The sequence below is a fragment of the Electrophorus electricus genome, chromosome 22 (assembly GCF_041902795.1).
Source record: "Electrophorus electricus isolate QZ-2024a chromosome 22, ASM4190279v1, whole genome shotgun sequence".
Taxonomy (NCBI): Eukaryota; Metazoa; Chordata; class Actinopteri; order Gymnotiformes; family Gymnotidae; genus Electrophorus; species Electrophorus electricus.
The window spans coordinates 18,515,508-18,536,408 of NC_137518.1; the positions used below are offsets into that span (position 1 = coordinate 18,515,508).

Consider the following 20,901-nt stretch of genomic DNA (forward strand, 5'->3'; position numbering starts at 1 on the left):
GGAGAGAGAAAAAAACAGTGAGAGAGAGAGATTGCATACATGAGGTAGAGAGCATATGAAGCATATGAAGACCAGTGTAGCTTGGGAAGATCCTACTGTGGCTAGTGAGGGGTGCTGGCTGACCAGTAAAATCTTACTATATATTGACAGACACTAGTCAAAGACCAATCAGAGAATGTATGCATATGACTGAGGCAGGGTTTAAGCTCCAGTAGGATTACTGTGCTCATTCTGGTAGGGGGGAATAGGAGAGTGGTGGTACTAATATGTAATTGGCAGGAGGGTTGCGAGATGGGCGGGGCTAACACATGAGACTGGCAGCAAGGCAGAGGGAGAAGGATTCAGAGGGAGGGGAACACTGAAGAAGAAGAGGGGGAAACTCACATCTCCTGTACCTCTCTCTCTCTCTTCTCTCTCAGCTATCACTGATCTTCCTCTGGATCTCTCATTGTGGAGCGGCCTCTGTGGGTGTGTGTGTGTGTTGCAAGCGTGTTTATGCCAGCTGAGACCAGCCTTCCCTTCTTCGTCCTCCTCATCTTCGTCACCCTCTCATTTCTCTGCTGATTCTGGAGCACTGCTAAGAGACTGTGCTCATCTGTTGCCGTGGCGATGGGCTGTCGGCTTTCGGGGCCATGGTTGGGAGACGGAATGGGGGTGAGTACAGTGCGTGAGTAGATGTGTGTGTGTGTGTATGTGTGTTTTAAAGACATTGATTGAGTCTTTATGATTGTCTCTCTGACTGTCTTGATGCAGTCACTTATGTTAGAAAGATGACTGGTTTATGTGTGTGTGTGTGTGTGTGGTTCTGCAATTGGAGCTGATGCGTGTGTGTGTACTGGTACTCATGTACAGAAGAGTTGATGATGACTTGCAGTGACATTGCTGCCGATCTAGCACAACCAAGCATCTCTCCAGAGACTGACGGACTCTCCCTTCCCCACTTTCTCTATCTCTCTTTCTTTTTCTTTCTCTCTATCGCTATCTTCAATCTCTCACCTTTTTTTTATGGTTTTACTTGATCTGCAATACACATAGGTACATGCATATATATTACACAGACATACACACTGGTGCAGGTGGGCAGTGTCGGTTGTTGGTGTTTGGTGCTCTGACTTCTCTCACATTTCACAAATGTGCGCAGTATAAGAAAATCCTACTGTCATTTGCAGTTGAATGTGTCTGTATGTATGTGTGTGTATGAACAGATACACATTCTAGTAGTTAATGATAAAGAGCCTCTTCCTTCTTAATTAAACAAATATGTATGCAAATCTACTGTTCCACATTTCTCTCTCTCTCTCTCTCTCTCTCTCTCTCTCTCTCTCTCTCTCTCTCTCTGTCTCTCTCTCTAGTGTGACTCATAGTAACGATGTGTATTTGTTATCAAAATGCCTAGTGTTAGTGTCACTATGGAAGAGCAGGAATATAGAACACTGAGTCTATTTTTGTGTATGTGCATGTGTGTGCATGTGTATGTGTGTGTGTGTGTGTGTGTGTGTGTGTGTGTGTGTGTGTGTGTGTGTGTGTGTGTGTGTGTGTGTGTGTGTGTGTGTTTGTGTGCATGTACGTGTGTGTGTTTGTGTGTTTTCTGCTAAACATTTGTTCTATTTCGGGCATGTGTAGCCTGGGCTTATGGGTCTGTTTACCAGGGGAGCAGGTTCTCTCTGCCTCTTTGTACCCCAGGTGTCATAAGAAGCTCCTGTAGCTTGTGGAAACCCACATAAACCACAGATTTTTAGAATCGTGAATCTTAGTGTTTTGCCAACAACCAATACCTGCTTTAACTCCTCAGCCAACTACGAGCCAACATATTCATGAGTGAGGTCAGGTATGTTGGAGCCAGGAGATACTAGACTGCACAGACGTTTGCAGCATATGGGGTATATGAGATTGGCTCAAAGTAAGCAGGGTGTGTTCATTGAGATGAGATAAATTTTGGAGTAGCATCTGTCTCCAGGCAACAGACTTCTTCTTGACAGCTTCTAATTGGTGCCTGAAACCAATGATTCTCTTTCCATTTAAATCCATAGTGAAACTTCACATAATCGAGACATTATTCTTTCTGCAGCAAAAAGAAAAGCTTTCATATTACATTGACACCGTTTGGCAGAAATTCTTATCCAGAGTGACTTATGAGTATGTTTATGAGTTTATGAGTTTGTGTGCACCTTGGAAATCAAACCCATGACCTTGTTGTTACTAGCACCTTGCTCTAGTCTGGTAAGTTAGAAGAGAAGAGAATGAAGTACTTTTCTTCATTCTTTTCTCTTCATTCTCAGTTGTGAAAGATCTTTTAATGGTTTTTCACAGAGCAAGTACTGGGTCCAAATTACCCTTATAGTACTGATATAAGCTCCACTGCAAAAGAAACACTGATGGTTAATGACTGACAGACATTCAGGACTTGGATCAGTATAATGAATGAAACATACTAAAGAGCCAGACAACATGAATATAAATACTTAGATATGAAGTGTTTGGATTTTGGTAAATGTTGGAGCAAACAGCAATCAGGTAAACGTGGGAATGGCACAGAGGTGCAAGACTAGACTTTCTGCAATATCATCCAGCCATTATTGGTAAGGGGCTTTCTTTCAAAAGTCATACCGATCATGAGATTGAGAATATAGTTCTAGAGGTGTGGGGATGAGTTTATTGGATCACGTGCATAGTGTTAAATTATTTGTATAATTTTATAATATTTATAATTGTATAATAACTGCCTATTTCTTTTTATCCATTATTTACAATGTTGGCATTTTGAATGATCCTGTCATATAGAGATCTTTTGAGTTTTTGTTTCTTCTTGTTTTCTCTGTGATATAGGTTATATTAGATGCATAAGATGTTTTTAACATCATGCCACATTGCCTGACCTCAGAAAAGTCCTGAGTGATTAAAACACTATTGTTCTCTGGGTGCTGCAAAATAGAATGTGAAATAGTGTCTTCTTCACTGAGATGTGAGGAGAAGATGATTAAAACACACTAGAACTAAACGGATTTTTCCACTAACATAGATCTTTGATTTAACAGTAGCTTGTCAATCTTCAAAAGCGTTCCAGTCTTTATTAATTACAGAGACACCCGGCATATGAAAATACACTGACACACTGTAGCATAGACAGCCCTGACATTTACCATGTGGCAGATTATTATTATGATTATTGTTTAAAATCTTATATACAAGCACTTTGAACTCATTAGTAATTTGTGTGTCTGTGTGTGTATCTGTGTGTGTGTTAGGTGAACACTCAGGACCTGAGCCATATGCCGAAGCAAGAGGCTCTAAGGATCCTGGCCAGCTACGAACAGCCAATCACACTGCAGATAGAAGGGCGAAGGGGGCGGAGTTTGCAGTACCACCAAGCATCAGACTGCAGCACGCAGACAGAGGGCCCATGGGAGCCCCTGCGATCGCTAGCCTGTGGCCCAAGCCCTGTACCCCATGGCCTCTACTCAGAGAGGTACTGCTGCTGCTGGTTTAGTTTAGGAATTCAAGAAGAAGTTATAGAAAGCTCAAAACAAAATGCCAGGGTTGTTTTAAAGCTGCAAATATGTACACATTTAGAATCTAATTATCTTAGACAGGTGAGTTGGTTAACAACGGAAGACAGAGTTAAGAGTTATGTTAAGATCCTTCTTATGAAATTGTTAAAAATAGTGTTTCAGAGTACTTCAATTACTTTTCTGTATTTATCTTCTCATTATATGTTAAGAAGCATCAAACATTTGATCCCATTCAGGTTTAAAACCCCATCAGGAAATAATACATTTTGCTTTATATATTGCAGTTTTGCTTAAGAACAGTCTTCCCTGTGAAGTTCAAATGTAGCCCATCAGAAAACTCATTTAAACTGGCTTTAAAAATATTTCCTAGTGAAATGTACATGGGCAGAACGTATATTTGACCACGTTTTGAGAGGATCAGTCAGGAGAGCATCACTGTGGGCATCTTGGTGTGAACCCTTTTGTTTTATTATTTTATGTTGTCCATCTTGTGTTTGTTTTATGTGAAGAGGACCACAAAGGAAAGAAGCCTTACAACTTCATTGTGTTTTAATCATTGATGATTTAAATTGTGCTTAATGGCTGCTGTGAAGTGTTATATGTATTTTTAAGCATCAAATAAATAAATAAATATATATATATATATATATATATATATATATATATATATATATATATATATATATATATATATATATAAATTAATTAAACTGATGTTCACCACAAAGGCAGAGGAGCTGAATAGGACTGTACTAGTGTTTAAGCGTATATTACTTCATGCAGTGCAGTGAATCTGACATCAAATGCTGGTCACTCCAGGTTCTGACTCAGGTTATTAAGGGCTTGTTAACTAATAAATATAATTATGTGTTAGAGAACAAAAGAATGAATGTGTAGAGCATTTTGTGTTGTTGATTGGGTGTAAGAGTCAGTATATTTTTGCCTAACAGTGTGAGAGCCTCTTAATACTGTTGCAGTTACTGTAGCAGGGACTACTCAGGGCTGTAGTGCTACTAGCATTTCACACACTCAGCTTTCTTCTTCGCCAAAAATGAGGTCAGTTCTCTGCTACCACATAAAACAGCTCTGTGGTAACGCAGTCTGATAATGGAGCCCCTGCTGGAGGAAATACCTCACATCCACCTTTTACCTGCCATACTTCTAACCATCATTCTCACTACCAACATGCAAGCCTCAGTCACCATACATGTCTTTTTGACCTTTATAATACATTTTTTGTAATATGTTGTCAATATTCCCCAGTACAAATAGAATGCACTAAATATTCAATACCATGCAAAAGTATTAAACCCCCAAAAGAGACAATGCTTAAGTATTCAACCCCTTCAAACTAGTATTTGGTAGATACACCTTTTGCTGTAACAGCTTTAAGACTTTTTGGGGATACATTTCTCCCAGCTTTGTGCACTGATTGTCAGTGGTAGCTCAGTGGTTAAAGTACTTGACTAGTAAACAGACTTAAGTCCAGTTGCCACTCTTTTGCCCCTGAGCAAGGCCTTTAACCCTCAATTGCTCAAGCGGTATTAAGTCATAATTGTAATTTGCTTTGAATAAAAGTGTCAGGTAAATCTAAATGATTTTTTACCATTATTCTTAGTAGATTTGCTAGATGTTGTTCATCTTAGATGGATGGCACTTATGAATCGCCATTTTCAAATAATGCCACAGATTGGACTAAGATCTGAACTTTGGCTTGGCCATTGTGGAACATTCAACTTTTTGCTCAGCCTCTTGTATTTCTCTGGTCTTGTGCTTGAAATCATTGTACTGCTGAAAGGTGATGTTTCAAGCTATAGTCTTTTAGCAGACTCATGCAGGTTGTCTTGCAGTATCTCCCAGTATTTCGCACCATCCATTTGTCCTTCAGTTCTAACAAGTTGCCCAGTCCCTGCTAAGGAAAAGCAATGCCACAACATGATGCAGCCACCCCCGCACTTCACTGCTGGGATAGTCTTTGTCAATGACTGGGCAGCGTTAGCTTTTGCCATAAGACTTTAGAAGAAGTTGTGGCTATTTTTGTCTAATCTAACCACGACACTTTTAGCTGGGTCACTCTGACTCTTTCTGGCAAACTCTAGATGTATTCTGTGGTTTTGTCTGGTACTCTGTGGTTTTTCTTCAGTAATGGCTTCTTTCTAGCTACCCTCCCATACAGGCCAATTCTGCTCTCACGCTGAGCTCTGAGGTACGGCCTTGTCTAGGCAGCGCCTGGGTAGTATGATTCAGCTTCCATTTCCTCACAGTCGATCCAACAGTGCTCCCTGGGAAATCCAAACAAATGCATATTATTTATAGATTTTTCCCATCTTGTGCAAGTCTATAACTTTATCATTAACATCCTTAGAATACTCTTTGGTCTTCATTTTTACTGCTGCAGATTCAGTCTGGACAAAGTTACTTTAATTAAAGCATCTTTTATCCTGAAAAATGTGAAATTTTCTAATGATTAACAGGATAATTGTTAGTTAACCATGTCAGTGTGAGGGCAACATCTACCACTGGTTTAAAAACATAGAGCTTCCACAGGACATGAATACTCTACATATGCAAATGTTTCAGTTAGTCATTTTTGTTAAACAATATATTCTTACATAAAATCAATATCACATAAAATGTATACATTTTAAGGGTTAGTGTTTTAATCAAATATGACAGCACAAAACATTAAATTGTCATTTGTAATCCAGATGAATCTGATTATTTTTTAGGAGGTTGAGTATTTTTGCAAGGTAATGTACATTGACTATTCTCCTGTCCTAATATATTTTGAGGACATTACAGAGTGGATGAGATATCACTAACATCACTAACATCAACTAACCCATCAGATTTGTCTGAGTTCTGATTCATGCTAAAAACTAAAAACACACCAGTAATCCTGCTGCTTCCTGAACAGACTTTCGTGTGTTGCCATATTTCCTTCCTTCAGGCCCTACTATAGTCACATGACCCTGCCTGGTGACCATGGAGACAGAGGCAGATACGAGTACCTTCCAAATGCTCCACGTGACCATGACGACCTGCACGCCATTGCATCTCAGGTAGCGTGTGTGTGTGTGTGCTTGTGTGTGTATGTATGTATGTGTGTTTGTGTGTGAATCTATGTGTATGTGTGTTTGTGTGCTTGTGTGTGTGTTAGTCAGTTTGTGAGTTTTTGCATGTCCCTCATCTATAGTAAAAAACAAATAACATTTTCAGAAGTAACAGACAAAGATTAGTGATTGATCTGGTGATAAATTTAATCAAAGGCCAGTTAAAGCCCACAATCCAAAATGGAACAGACATTCTAGAACAACAATGCTGTAAAAGGAACAAACAGGTCAGCAGTGCATAAGCCTTCAGACTATGTTTAAAACCCATCACTTTCACAGCCACATTTCCATAATTAACTGCTTGCAGCAGAGTGAGTGAGTGAGTGAGTGAGTGAGTGTGTGTGTGTGTGTGTGTGTGTGTGTGTGTGTGTGTGTGTGTGTGTGTGTGTGTGTGTGTGTGTGTGTGTGTGTGTGTGTGTGTGTGTGTGTGTGTGTGCGTGTGTGTGTTTAAAAGTGGGACGGTGTTTGCATCTCCTCGGACCCAGATAACAATCCCAGAAAAATATATTTTTTAAAAATTGAGTTGTCCTTTCTCTCTGGAACTGCATATGCATTCTACAGAATATGGAGGAACCATGGTGAAATACTATGCACTCAGACACCTGCATGTGCAAATATGCCTCATTTAAACAGAACTGACATGTGCTGTGGTGGATGGCATCAGACCAGCTCCTAATATAGGCTTTTCTTCTGTTTGTCTCACTTTTTCTCAGTGAGATTGTCCTCTCTGTCTTTCTCATAGAGTGATATTGTCCTGCCTCTCTCCTTCAGGACCCTGAGCTGTCCTCCAGAGCGCCAGAGGGGCAGAGCTGTCTCACAGGTTGCTGCAACACCAACATGCAGGAGCCTAGTAATTTCCAGAGCCAGGTAAGACTACTGCTGTCCAGGTGAGACCAACATGTTCTCCAGGTTAGACCAGAGCTTCCTCCACGTTACCCGAGGGCCATAGATATCCCCAGATCTTTTCATTTAGAATTGGGTGGGATCTCACTGGAAAGTTTAATGATGGAGATGTTTTAGTGCCACCACTCATGGACATCACCCTGATTGGCATCTGTGACTAAGCGATGCATCGTGGGGAAGTGACATGACATTGACCTTCTCCTTCAATTGAAAGGGCTAATGACAAGTGCAGAATAATGCAGTGGAGAGCAGAAAAGGTTTGAGTAAAATAAATGAGATGAGATTAATAAAAGTACAGTGATTGAAAATATGTATATTTAGTTCCTTATAATTACTAAATAAAATAGTTCTGTTAACCTTCAACTATAAAAAGCAGCACATAGCAGTCTTATCGACATTTTATAATTTATTAAAATTTAATAATACTTATAATGTAAGATTTATATGTGTATTATGTAACAGATCATCCAGATCATTTGAATTAACAGATCATTCAAATGATTCGTTCAGTTGGAATATTTTGTCCAGTTATGTATGATCATTGAGATGCCTTCTGTCACATCCTACACTGTTAGCTGCAAAACCAAATGTTATGTAAATAAGTCATGTTGCTAAGCAACCATATTACACTAATCAGTGAAATGTAGAGAGGAAGCTTTAAAAAAACAAACAAACTGTGATATATACTACACTGTACTCTCCCATGTAGGATATTATTATTCAGAATGAATAATGTAAATTCAATAAATAGTTTTATTTATATAAACAGAAATATTAATCCTTTAGCAAATTATAAAATTTTAGATCTTACAGGGACTCTCCTTCATCATCAACAAATACTCTGACAAACCAGAGCTTTATGCACATCTTTATTACTGTTAATGACCTGTATACCTGACTTATGCTAAAATAAATTGTCTTTGTGTTTTCAGACAGAAGATGAAGACTATATCATAGAAAAGACAGTGGGTTATTTACCTCTCCATCATGAGCTGGACAGTGGACTTGGCTGGACTGATGGGAGTTTTCAGCAGGGGGAGCTCTCAGGCATGGAGACAGAGGAAGGGCTTGAAGAGTGCCACGCCCGCAGGGGAGGATTAGGAGGGGGAGGCTCACCTTCGTCAGAGTCCTTCATCTCATCAGAGCTGAGTGACTCCGGGTTTTACAGCGTCAGCACTGGGGAGTTCCTGCGCTTTCAGCGTTTGCTGGAGAAACGCATGCGCCTCTACAATGCCCGGATGCACCACCAGGGGGAGCTGTGTCCACGTGAGCACAGGGACAATCAAAAGGCCCATCGTGAGCTGGAGGCCATCCCTGAAGCTCTCACTGTGCAGCCCCAGAATGCATGTGTGGCTGTGCACCCACGTGGGTTGTTCAGGGTGTCATCCATGCAGACCCGCAAGGCAGACCATCCGGCACTGAACCAACACAGCTCCAGCAGCGCAGCTCTCTTCACACCACACGCTGCCCTTTCAACTTGCAGCACCCCCTCCAGCCAAAGGAGGCTGCTGCCACACCAGAGCTCCTCTGGAGGGATGCTAAGGAGAAGCAGAACACTGCATCATCGGCCAGTGCCTGTGGAGCACCGCAGACGGGCGAGCCACCCAGCCTCACCTAACTACCGCAGCCTGACCCTGCATCATTACAGTCGTAGGCTAAACTATGAGCTACCAGAGGAATCTGAACCAGACATGTCATACCTTGCCAACCACCCCCGACACCATGCCAACCACTCACCACATCCATCCAATCACCCCTCACACCCTGCCAAGCACTCTCCAATCCCTGCAAACCACCACACACACCCTGCCAATCATTCTCCCCACCTTAGCAATCACACCTCACACCCTGCCAACTTCACATCTCACTCTGCCAATCACTCCCCCCACCTTAGCTCCACACATTCCACACACCCAGTCAGTCATTCTCCTCACTTTAGCAACCACACTACAAACTCTGCCAATCACTCCCCCCACATCATCAACCACCCTGCACACCCTGTCAGTCATTCCCCACACCTTAGCAACCACATCAAACATCCTGTCAATCATTCCCCCCACCTTAGCAACCACACCACACACCCTGTCAATCATTCTCCACACCTTAGCAACCACACTACAAAATCTGCCAATCACTCCCCCCACCTTAGCAACCACCCTGCACACTCTGTCAATCATTCTCCCCACCTTAGCAACCACCCTGCACACTCTGTCAACCATTCCCCCCACCTTAGCAACCACCCAACACAACCTGTCCATTATTCCCCCCACCTTAGCAACCACCCCACACAACACACATACTCCACCAAACAACCCACACAAGTCATGCCCCCTGCCCCACACACACACCCCACACACCCCTCCCATGCTGTAAGCCAGCCCAGTGTGACCAGCTCCACAGAAGACCACCACTGTGCTCTGCTTCAGGAGCACCAGTACCATGACAACAGAGGCAGAACACCCAGTAGCCTTAGGCAGGATGGGAGCTTTGTGACGGCGCCTCCTATGAGCAGAGAGAGGGAGCACCAGAGAGGGAGGGAAGAGGTAAAGTTTGGAGAAAAGGAGAGAGAGAGAGAGGCTCGTTTTCACACCCTCAGTCACACCCCATTTCAAAGTCAGGACGCCAACGACACCTGGCCCAAACCAGCCGCTCGGCATGGACCATACAGAACACTCGAGGGTCACACATCCATGAATGCCTCAGTTTCGGCACGGAAACCATCTGCGGGGTCATCAAACCTGCGGGCAGTGCGGAACCAGCTGCTGCGTGACCGGGCACTGCGTCTGGCAGATGAGCGCAGCGGCATGAGCACAGACGAAGAGAGCCACGGTGAGGTCCGCATGGGCCGCTACTGGAGCCGCACTGAGCGCCGCGAACACATGCAGGAGAAACAGCGGCAGCAGCATGCACGGGGGTGTGGGGCCCACCCACTGGGGGACAGGCCCGGCGGAGAGGGAGGGTACCATACACTGCTGGAGTTGAGTCAGAGGAAGTTGAGTCGTCTCAGGAACAGGAAGCTGCTGGACGACTGGACTACCGTGGAGGAGCTACTGGCGCACGGAACACGAATCGGTGCTGGAGACGAGGCACTGCAACTAGCCAGCTCTCTCCTCACTGTGACCACCGTATAGCAACACATAGTGTGAGTGTGTGAGGTTTGGCATGGGATATACTGCCTTCACCACATAAGGCTACCTCCTGCTCTTGATGTTTACTGTAGATAGATGATTCAGAATACTGTAGTTGTTTCTCAGAGGTTTCATTGGCTAGATTTTGCTTCAGGTGAGCACTTATAACAGCCAGTTTTAATTTTGGTTTTCCTTAAAAAATGTATTCGGGCACGTCAAGCAATATGGCACTGCGTAAATGTTGGACCTATTACAGAAATGACATTATATGCAGTGAAAACTTGGCACCTTTTTTAGAATAAAGATAAATTTATGATAACTTTAGATGGTGCTAACACACGTAATACACATTAGATTATGTTTGTTTGAAACCGATTAGACACAAATAAAATGTTTTTCAGAATAAAACAAATTTGCACAACAGATGTCAGATTTCCCTGATTGTCTTCCATTTGGTACAAGAACCAGAAGAGGCGTGGCATTTCCATCCTCCAACCGCGCCTGAGACGATCATTCTTCTGACTCATAAACAAATTTCTCTGGAGAAAATACAAACAAACAGAAACAAAAAACATTCAGCGCCAAATGTCATCTATATTAATTCCCATTTTGTAATTTGAGATGAATTATAGTGTGTTTAAACGTTGCCTAGCCAACCCTGCATTTCCTGAATGACCAGTTAAGCACTGATGGACCCGCTCATACCGTCTTCTTAGATTCCTGTTAGTTGTGTAGAATACATTTACACCCATTATTCTTGTGATAACAGTTGATGTCATGAAAAGACAATAATTTTTTATAATTATTTGTAAGAAAGAAAGGAAGAACGAGAATCAATTAACTGTATTTAATTTCAAATCTGTACTTGGAGCGTGAGCTAATAGCACGCTTTACTTTGTTTTTATGTGGAAATTCATTTTTGCATTGCAAGAAAACTATATTTTAAACGGCTTAAGATTAATGAGAGGTTATGATTATTTTACCACAACTAAAATCAAATTACTGCCAAACCTGATAGATGGTCTAACTTGTTGAAAGGTTTAAAACCGCGGGCTGCTTGCAAATTGACTTGTGTGTCGTTGTATGAACTGAATACCATTCTAGTTGGGATGTTACACAGCATTTGATCAACTTCAGTTTTCTACCTGCACTGTTTGTGGTGCATGAGCACTGGAGGCAGGCGCGCACTGTTTACAGCTTTCTCACGGCGGTGATCTGGGCCGATTCTCCATACCCTCCACGCCGCGCCATTGTCAACATGAGTCAAACGTTTTCAATAATGGATGGAAAAGACAAGACTGACGAGCTCCCTGTGGATTATGAAATAGCACCCTTCTCTCCGCGTGTGAACGTGAATGCCACTGGCTTGAGGGCACTTTTTACTTCAAAGCTCGCGCTCCTCTGGGCTCATTCTCAGCGGAATTACCTCCCGCTACCGCGCGCGCTGAATGTCAGAATGGTGTTGCTCGTCTTCACTTCGAAAAAAAACTTCCTTGGAATCCGATGTAGATGTGCTTGTAATAAAGATGAAATTTAATTAGTTACTAAACCTCGCTGTGTGCATGTCTTTTATCTGGTTGTGAGGCAGGACTGACTCAAGTTCAGCTTTAAATGAGCTTTGACTCGTTGAAATGAGCAGTTATGCATGTTGGGCACCACTGAGGAATTCCAGATTCTCTTTACCTTTAACTGTTAACGGTTCGGTTCTAGCTGAAGTTTATGTTTATTTTAAAGAGCCAAATAAAGCCATCATCTACTTTAATTTTTCCTTGATAAATCTGAGGGGTAACAGTTAAAACAGTACAGTAATATGTAAATCATATACGCCTTGGTTATTACCGGCGCCACTGATGACGCGCTGCGCATGTGCCAGACAGCCAGCTGGACACAGACGGGCATCCACACAGGCCTGCGCCCTCTCCCACGTTAACTCACGTCACATTTTTCTCAGCATCGAAGAACAAACCATCACCCATGCGCATATATGTGTGGGAAGTACGTTTAATTAGAAGTGTGAATAATTGTATTAACTGACGTGTCATCAGCTGTCTGACGCTGTGGCAGGTGACCGTGGGAGTTCTGGCTGCTTCTCGGAATGGCTCAACAGGGACGTCTGCGTGTGATTGTGCAGTCTTCACAAAACACTCCTTATAGAAAAACATACAAAACAGCCAAACCACAAAATGGAATCCAACTGTATAACGCTCCGCAAAATGGAGACGAATGACACAAACATCTCTCTCCTCGTCACGTCTCCCATTACTGCTTCGAGTATGTGAAAACCTTCCACACGCTCCTGGTGCCACCTGGAGGCTCACTGGGGGTGTTGCAGAATGGGACCGAACAAAGGTCTTACACCATGAAAAAAGACTCAATTTGTCTCCAAAGCCTTTTCAGTCTCTATTTGAAAATGAGAACTAAAGCCATTTATGAACACAGAGTATTTTAATGGACATTACACACCAGTTTATTCCAAAGATTTTTTCCTTGGAAGATCAAAAAGAAAGATCACATAGTAAAACTGGAATAACAAAATTGGGCAGATATACAGCACAAACACAAAAAAAAACCCCCATAAAAAACAGGACAGTTTACTTGGCATCATTAAAAACAATGTACTATGAACCTGTGAGAAATCTAGTTCTGAGGAAGAGAGAGACATGTCTCCTACTCTACAGAAAAAAGTCTGTTATTGTCTCATGTCTTCTCCAAACAGTTTCTCTCTGGCAGCTTGAAATCCTGATGTTGCTGCTTTTTGGGGGATGAATCTTGTTGGATCTAGCAGACTGATCCTGGAAAGGAAGAGCTGAGTCCAAAAGTCCCATTTCTTACCGGAGTCATAGCTCCCAATGAACAGAAAATAGCACTGCCCATGAGTCTTTATAAAGTCCGTTGAAGGCTTATGGCATCAGTCCAAACCCTGTACATCATGCTGTTTATATGATGAAGAGACCAGGTTTCCTGTAAGACGGTACTCACATAGTTAGATATAGAACAGATATTAAATATTCACATCAACAGAAAGTAACACAATGCCCTAAAGTCTAGAAACAGGGCATTATTTATGCTTTTTAACAAACTCTAGCACTTATTGTTTATAACACTTATCATTGTTTAAGATAGACCTTATGTATTTTGCACTTCTAGGTATCAGCATTCATCCCTGTATTCTAGTTCATTGGTATGTTTAATTCTAACCTACTATACTGTACTTGGATATATTCTATGAGTAAATAACAAAAGTACTTTTGTAAGTCGCTCTGGATAAGAGCGTCTGCTAAATGCCGTAATAGTAAATGTAAATGTAAACATCTAGAAGTCTAAATTATTTAATTCCTATACAGCTTCCCCAAACCACACGAGTGTGTATGCAGGTTTAAAAACATGTTTAATTTCTTTGCTGCTTTTGCATTTGTATAACATGCTGCATATGTTCATTACATCTGAAAACAGTTCAGTATTTTCAAAATTTTTCATTTCAAAATTAGAAATTTCATATTTAGAACTTATGTTTGTGAAGAACAGTTGCATTCTATATTTGCAAACTGTGCTGTGTTTGAAGATGGTCAGACATAAGTAACATACATTCTGTTTATTTGCCATGTTTTTGCACAAATTTTGCTCCATATCTGATATCCTGCTAACAGGTTCTCATGCACCTCTTTAAAAATGTGAGATTTGCAAAGTTTTCAACTACGTTAACTCAGCAACACCCCCTACTGGACAAAACTTAAAATTCAGCATTTTATGAACTGAATTCAAAACTGATACTAGGCCAGGATTTCTACTCTATTAAGTGCACACATTCCTAGGTTTACAGACATTCCCCAGTTTCCCCTCTTCTGAGCCTTTCAAAATGCGCAGCTGCTCACAAATGCTCATGTTTTCTTGTATTTATTTATTCAGCAAAACTACTGCAACATTGGGGTTTGAGTACATTTTATTTAATTTCAGAAATATAGCTGGTAAAAACTATAAATAGTCTGTGATTGACAGATTAAAACCCTGACACATGCTGTAGGCAGAAGTGGAAAAACAGGGAATTCAAATATTTATCTGCTCTTTTTGAAAATAGTCAAAAATACAAAACACACAAGCATGCGCGTGAGCATACACGCGCGCATACACCAATGTGCATGCACACATGCTTTTGCCCAAATGCACACACACACACACACACACACACACACACACACACACACACACACACACACACACACACACACACACACACACACACACAAGCACGCTGCAGAGACAGAGCTTGAAGGGCAGGGAGCAAGCTGGAAGTATCTGGAACCAGGCACAGGAAGTCCACTAGCACAGGAAGTCAATTAGCACAGGAAGTCCACCTCTGGATTACCCAGCCTGGACTAACTGTGGAAAGCAGAGACCAGGAGATCACAGCACCCCGTTCTGCGGCAGTGCCCTACAGTACCCCGTCCCGCCAGGCCCAGTCAGCAGCGAGCAGCACTGCCTGCCACTGCCTCACAAGGTATAAAGTGGACCATGTTTATTAAAATGTTTTCTAAAACATGTTCAGATCTTTCTCCAATGCTTTCTGGATCAGCGGCTCAGACATGTATGTGGCAGCTGTGCTGTTTGCAGGAGAAAGCACCCCCTTCATCCCATCTCCCACCCTTAGCCTGGTACCCTGGAAAAGGGCGGGACGGCTCTGGAGGCGGGGTTGGCACATGTGATCGGTTGCTGGGAGCGGCAGAGGACAAGCGTCTAGCAGGTTCAAAGGTCACCGGTGGGGTCTTACCTGGCGCTGGCAGTGTGTCTGCCCTGCCTCTGGTTCCTGCCCCGTCCACCCCTCTGTCTCTCTCTCTCTCTCTCTCTCCGCACTGTTTGGGCCTAAACGGAGAATCTTTACCTTTCGATCCCTTTGGACGACCAGCTGTCTTCTTCTTCGACTTGCTGTCACCCTTCACACCCAACAGTGGATGCACTTCTGAGAGAGAGAGACAGACAGACATGGGGGAGGGGGAGGATATAAACATCCCAGAAGAGCCACAGACAAAAAGAGAAGCTATAGTGGTTCAGCTATGGTGTTTCTTTGCAATTATGAGTTACCTTACTTAGTTCAACAGTTAATTATCAAGCCCTCTGTGAGCTCATTATCTGGATCAGATGAGTCAGAGCAGGGAAGTCACTACACCATGCAGAGCGCGGCATCTCTAGTGTGGGCCTAAGGGCTGATGAATTAATGCCATTCTGAACAGTTACAGGAGTATTGGAACTGCTCTCACCGTCACTGGGAACACCTTGCAGTTCTATGGTGGTAGTGCGGGCTTTCTTCTTGGGCGGAACACCATCGGCTGATGGCTGTCTCTGCTTCTTCTCCCCTGTTCCAGTATGGGTGGAGCCATCTTCAGAGCCAGTGTTCTGACCCGCCCCATCTGGGGGTGGGCCAAATGGGTTCTCTTCTGGGTCCTCCACCTCAGGGGCAATGGGCAGGTACAACAACGCCTTATAGTCCTCCAGCTCCTCATCACTGTCACACACACGTGAATAGAAAGAGAGCATGAGAAAGAGAAAGAACGCTCAGCTCCCTGAAGACCTTGCAGCTTGTCTGATGTCGTGGCATGTCAAAGAACAGCAGAGCCTGATTTGACCTACTGGTGACCCCCACCACACTGACCTGCTGCAGAATGCCGGTATGGGGTCAACAGAGGTCACATCCACCTCTTCATCCTCAGCAGCATTTGCCCCTAATACACATGCGTGCATACACAATCACATAGAAATTATACCCTGATTCCTTCCTTAACCTCTAATAATATTTTATAAACAGCTAACTAGAAATGACTGGAGTTAGGGTGAATAGAAGCTTAGTGTCATAAATAAATACTAGAACCATAACACTGCACTGTAGTGGATAGTGTTGTCTGTATACTGCATTGTGTTATGTACATTTATGTACATTTATATACATGCACACTGTATCTATATTGTTTATATCTTAACCATTATATTGCACTTTACATTATATCTATATTGGGTTATATCATTTTAACTCTTATGATAAGCTTGTGCTTTGCTCTTTTGAATGTTAAGGCTGTTATAACACATCAATATAAATATCCCTTATAGAAATCAATTTTCGTCCTGAGAATAAACACAAACTGGTACTAACTGTAATCCCAAGTATGCTGATTTATGAGTGTGTAAATGATCTCAGCATAAGCACATTGTGTGTTTTTTGTGTGTGAGTGTGGCAACCTGTCTGTTCAGGTTCACTCTTGTCCTCGTCTTCGATGTCAAACTCTGACTCTCTCTCCTCATACTCCACGTTCTCATCGAGCTCTTTGAAGTCAGGTGCAAATGCACTCCAATTTTCCTGAAGAAGCCACAGGAAAGCCACTTACAGCTAAAACTCTGATACTGGACTCAAACCTACAAGCTCAAATTCAAACACTCCAATCAAACCAGATCACACTCCAACCCTGCACTCAAACCCTCACACTGCATGCTTCGTATTGCACTTAGCATTGTTAATATAGTATTTATATTGCATTCATATTGCATTTCTTCTAGGTATCAGTGTTGTTTCCAGTATTGAGCAGTATTCTAGTATAATGGTACATAACCTACTGCACTGGCTAGGATACATTCTATGGGTTTGTGAGTAAAATGTGTTTGTGAATAATTACTGAACAAGTGATAAAAAAGTCAATAAGGGTAATAAACAGGTCATGAACACTTAATAAACAGGTAATGATTGGCATTGGCAGTCAAGTATTTTCATATTTTTACCCACCACTTGGTTCTGGGCCCAGATGGAGACAACGCCGCTGGAGATGGAAGCAATAATGGGGCGCACTGGATGCCACTGTAATTACACACACACACACCATAAATACACACACACATACCATAAATACACACACTTGTTGTATAAAAACTCTATATATATATATATATATATATATATATATATATATATATATATATATATATATATATATATATATATATATATATATATATAGAGAGAGAGAGAGAGAGAGAGAGAGAGAGAGAGAGAGAGAGAGAGAGAGAGAGAGAGAGAGAGAGAGAGAGAGTGAGTGGTATAAAATCAATGTTGGTCCTAGGCACAGTGCTGTGGTTTAGTAGGTGTGGCTGTGTCAATGCTCGGTGCTATGGTTCTGTAGGCACGGATGTGTCAGTACAGTACTGTGGCTCAGTAGACATGGCTATATCTGGTCAGTGCTGTGCTGTGCAGTTCTTCAGTGCCCCATCCTCACCGCAACATCCAAAAGCAGCTCGCCACGGGTCCCATGCAGGATCTTGACCAGGTTGCCGATACTCTTCTCCCAAATATAGAGTGCATGCTGCCGTGCTGAGCCTGCCACTATATACTCTCCATCCCCAGAGAAACAGCATCGCTTCCACGGGGTCCTGCACGAAGGGAAGAAGGGGCAGGTAGTATCCGGTGTGATTCTGAGTGGCTGGCATTTACCCATTGGTCACATTATGGTATAGGTATATTTACCTACTGGTAAACATAGTATGTGTGCGATTAACTTTTACTTACAGCAGGTTTAACAGTGGGTTACCTGTTGACAAGATCCTGGAGTTTCTGCATGGGCTCTGGCTCTCCCTCTCTTCCACAGGTTAGGATCTCTCTGCCATCATACACTCTAATGATGCGATCTGCTGTGTTAATGAGGAAACAGCTAAGAGGAGAGGGAAAGGAAAGCAAGAGAGTAGAGAGGAGAAACAGCAGTTTTATGCTACTTTTCCATAGATTTTCTCAGATTTTTCATGGACAATAATGAAGATGTGGTGCTTCAGAAAAGCCCTGTTAAGTTGTCCACCATCATCAGTTAGGGTTTACAGAGGTTGTCATTTCTGAAGAATTTTGAAAGCAGTTTTACATTTAACCAAACTGTAATACCAGCATATTTATCTGATAACCATTGTTGTGCCAACCAATAAGGATTTGAGTTAGTCCCTAAAACATGATTACAAACACTTTACATTACACACCTGCATTCATGTATGAAAATCAATGCCACACTCACTGCCGTAACTAATGTTTTACCTGCCCTTGCGTGCAAACTCAATTGATTTGATGGCTGTGGAGTTGCTGGTTCCTGTGGTCACTCGAAATGATGCCACTAGTTCCTGGGTATTAGTGTTCAGTACCAGGATCTGTGGGAGACCAAGAAAGTGCCTTCAGCTGTCTGCCGGAGAAAAACTGGACAACTGTGACAACAGTGATACTTTCCAAGCTGCTGCTTGTCCTAATACTGAGAAACATCCAGACGTTAGTACAGAATGGCATTACATTTACAGCATTTGGAAGAGGCTCTAATCCAGAGCAAGTTACATATTTATCAGCATCACAGTATGTGCGCTCCCTGGAAATTGAACCCATTTCTTTGGTGCAACTTGCTCTATCTGTTCTATCAAGTGATCTACAGAATCATGCTCATTAACTCATGTTGTTGGCCTTCATCAGTTTTAGGATTGTTCAGGGGGTAGTTTCCTGACCTTGCCCTTAGCATTGCCTGTGTAGATGTACTCTCCTCGCCTGTCGAAAGCAGCCACCACATTCAGGTCCGAGTCGTCATCCACAGGCAGAACCACATGCTTGGAGTCGGAAAGGGTAAGGAGGACAGGTGCTGACTTCATTGGACAAACCAAGACTTTATCTCTGAGAATTAAATATACAATCATCAGTCTCACACACACCATTTGTACTTGTGCAGACTGTCCACATAGAAACTACAAGACATCAAAATAATCAGGTCAGGAATAATCTGCTAAAAGAGTTTAGGTAGTTAAGTAACAAGGGTACAGTTTATTAAAGTTAATTTGGTTGGGGGTTCCAACAGCAACAATAACAACATTAATGTTGGATTCAGGTAAAGTGCAACAGCAGGATGTCCTCACGCATCTCTGGGGTGGTACTGCAGTTTCAGGATGGGAGAGGGGAATCGGAATCTCTGATCACAGTCTCCAGTCAGAACGTCCCACTGTGAAACAATGTTATCTGTAGATGCACTGACCAGTTTGTGTCCATCTCTGCTCCAACTGTTCAACAACAGCAACAATATAAATTAATAAATCAATCCCACAAACAATGCAATGAACACCAGCTGGCTTATAAACAGCTTGTTAATACAAACAGAAAGCAGCTGCCCACCAGAGTGAGCAGACTGGATGTATGTGTGCACTGATGATTTTGGCGATGCCACGTGTGAGGAAGTCCCAAATAACGATACGGCCGTCGTTACAGCCGACGGCTAGCAGAGTCCCCCAGCGGTTAAAGGTGCAGGTCAGAGCCATGCTGATGCAGTCCAGAGTGCCATCTGCCTCCTGGTAGTGAGGTCACAGAGGAGCAGACATAAACAACAACAACAACAACAACAACAACAACAACGGACTTTTCCACACGCATCTTTTAGTTAATGTATTTGAGTTCTTTAATGAACTGTTCTGCGCGTATTTTACAGAGTGATGAGCTTACCTCTGGATAGTTCTGCCCGAACGACTCTACAAGAAAGCAGCCACCACGATGTAAGTAAACGTCAACAGTCAGAAAAAATACACTGCTGAATCAGTGACGACTTGCAGTGTGTTTTAATACTACCAACAACGAATGTAGCTAGTAGTCTAAATATGTCTAATGATCTGGCAGATCGACATTACTAACGAAGTTGCTAATAACGAGAAAAGAGCCTTGATATTTATGGAATAATTCAACCTTTCATTAGAAACAAATATTATTATCTAAGGTTATAGCAAACTGGCTATGTTTACAAACACCAAAGCAGTGAGCAGTCAAGTCAAATAAATAAGAGAATGCAGCCATTACGTTAAGATAGCTAGCTAGCATACATCCACACTGATTATCCAAGAACTAACATAGCGAGTAGTAAACTTACCGAGCAATTCGAGGTTCATCGCTAATTTCGTTAAACAAAATGATTATCACTTACAAAACAGAAATTGAGTAAAGTAGTTAGCTTGCTGGATAACTGCAACCGGTTGCTAAAAAACACTGAAAAATTTCGAGACGAGACAGCGACTGGCGCGGAGCTTCAACGAAGGACCCCAAAACAAAGTTTATTTAAAAGTGCCTGAACTAAATGTATTCCACTTATATGCCACGACCAAGTTCTACCTAAATGCAAGTGTTACCAAACATACTTTATTTGTAATGCATGATAAAATGATGATAAAATGTATTGTTAAAGTTATTGACGCTAACTTTTATTCACAGGCAGTGTAAAG

General features: G+C 42.2%; 2 protein-coding genes across 3 annotated transcripts; one reads left to right on the forward strand and one right to left on the reverse strand.

Annotated features, from left to right (window-relative positions):
- Positions 1-342: 342 nt before the first annotated feature.
- On the forward strand, positions 343-12,202 carry LOC113586964 (uncharacterized). The gene is made up of 5 exons (XM_027025411.3): positions 343-654; positions 3,246-3,466; positions 6,460-6,571; positions 7,394-7,489; positions 8,458-12,202. The coding sequence occupies exons 1-5, from the start codon at positions 610-612 to the stop codon at positions 10,654-10,656; spliced, it is 2,673 nt and encodes an 890-aa protein (XP_026881212.2). The 5' UTR covers positions 343-609; the 3' UTR covers positions 10,657-12,202.
- An 877-nt stretch (positions 12,203-13,079) lies between these two features.
- rbbp5 (retinoblastoma binding protein 5) lies at positions 13,080-20,727 on the reverse strand. 2 transcript variants are annotated; one of them, XM_027025419.3, is made up of 14 exons: positions 20,553-20,727; positions 20,135-20,160; positions 19,811-19,983; positions 19,558-19,698; positions 19,156-19,318; positions 18,704-18,813; positions 18,216-18,335; positions 17,904-18,057; positions 17,417-17,488; positions 16,879-16,996; positions 16,298-16,367; positions 15,906-16,150; positions 15,530-15,607; positions 13,080-13,614 (listed from the first exon to the last, which is right to left on the reverse strand). In XM_027025419.3, exons 1-14 carry the CDS (start codon positions 20,569-20,571, stop codon positions 13,562-13,564), a joined length of 1,542 nt encoding a protein of 513 aa, XP_026881220.1. In that variant the 5' UTR covers positions 20,572-20,727; the 3' UTR covers positions 13,080-13,561. The 2 variants fall into 2 exon arrangements, with proteins under 2 accessions (XP_026881220.1, XP_026881219.1); XM_027025418.3 differs by having other exon boundaries at positions 15,419-15,607; positions 20,553-20,726.
- Positions 20,728-20,901: the final 174 nt, after the last annotated feature.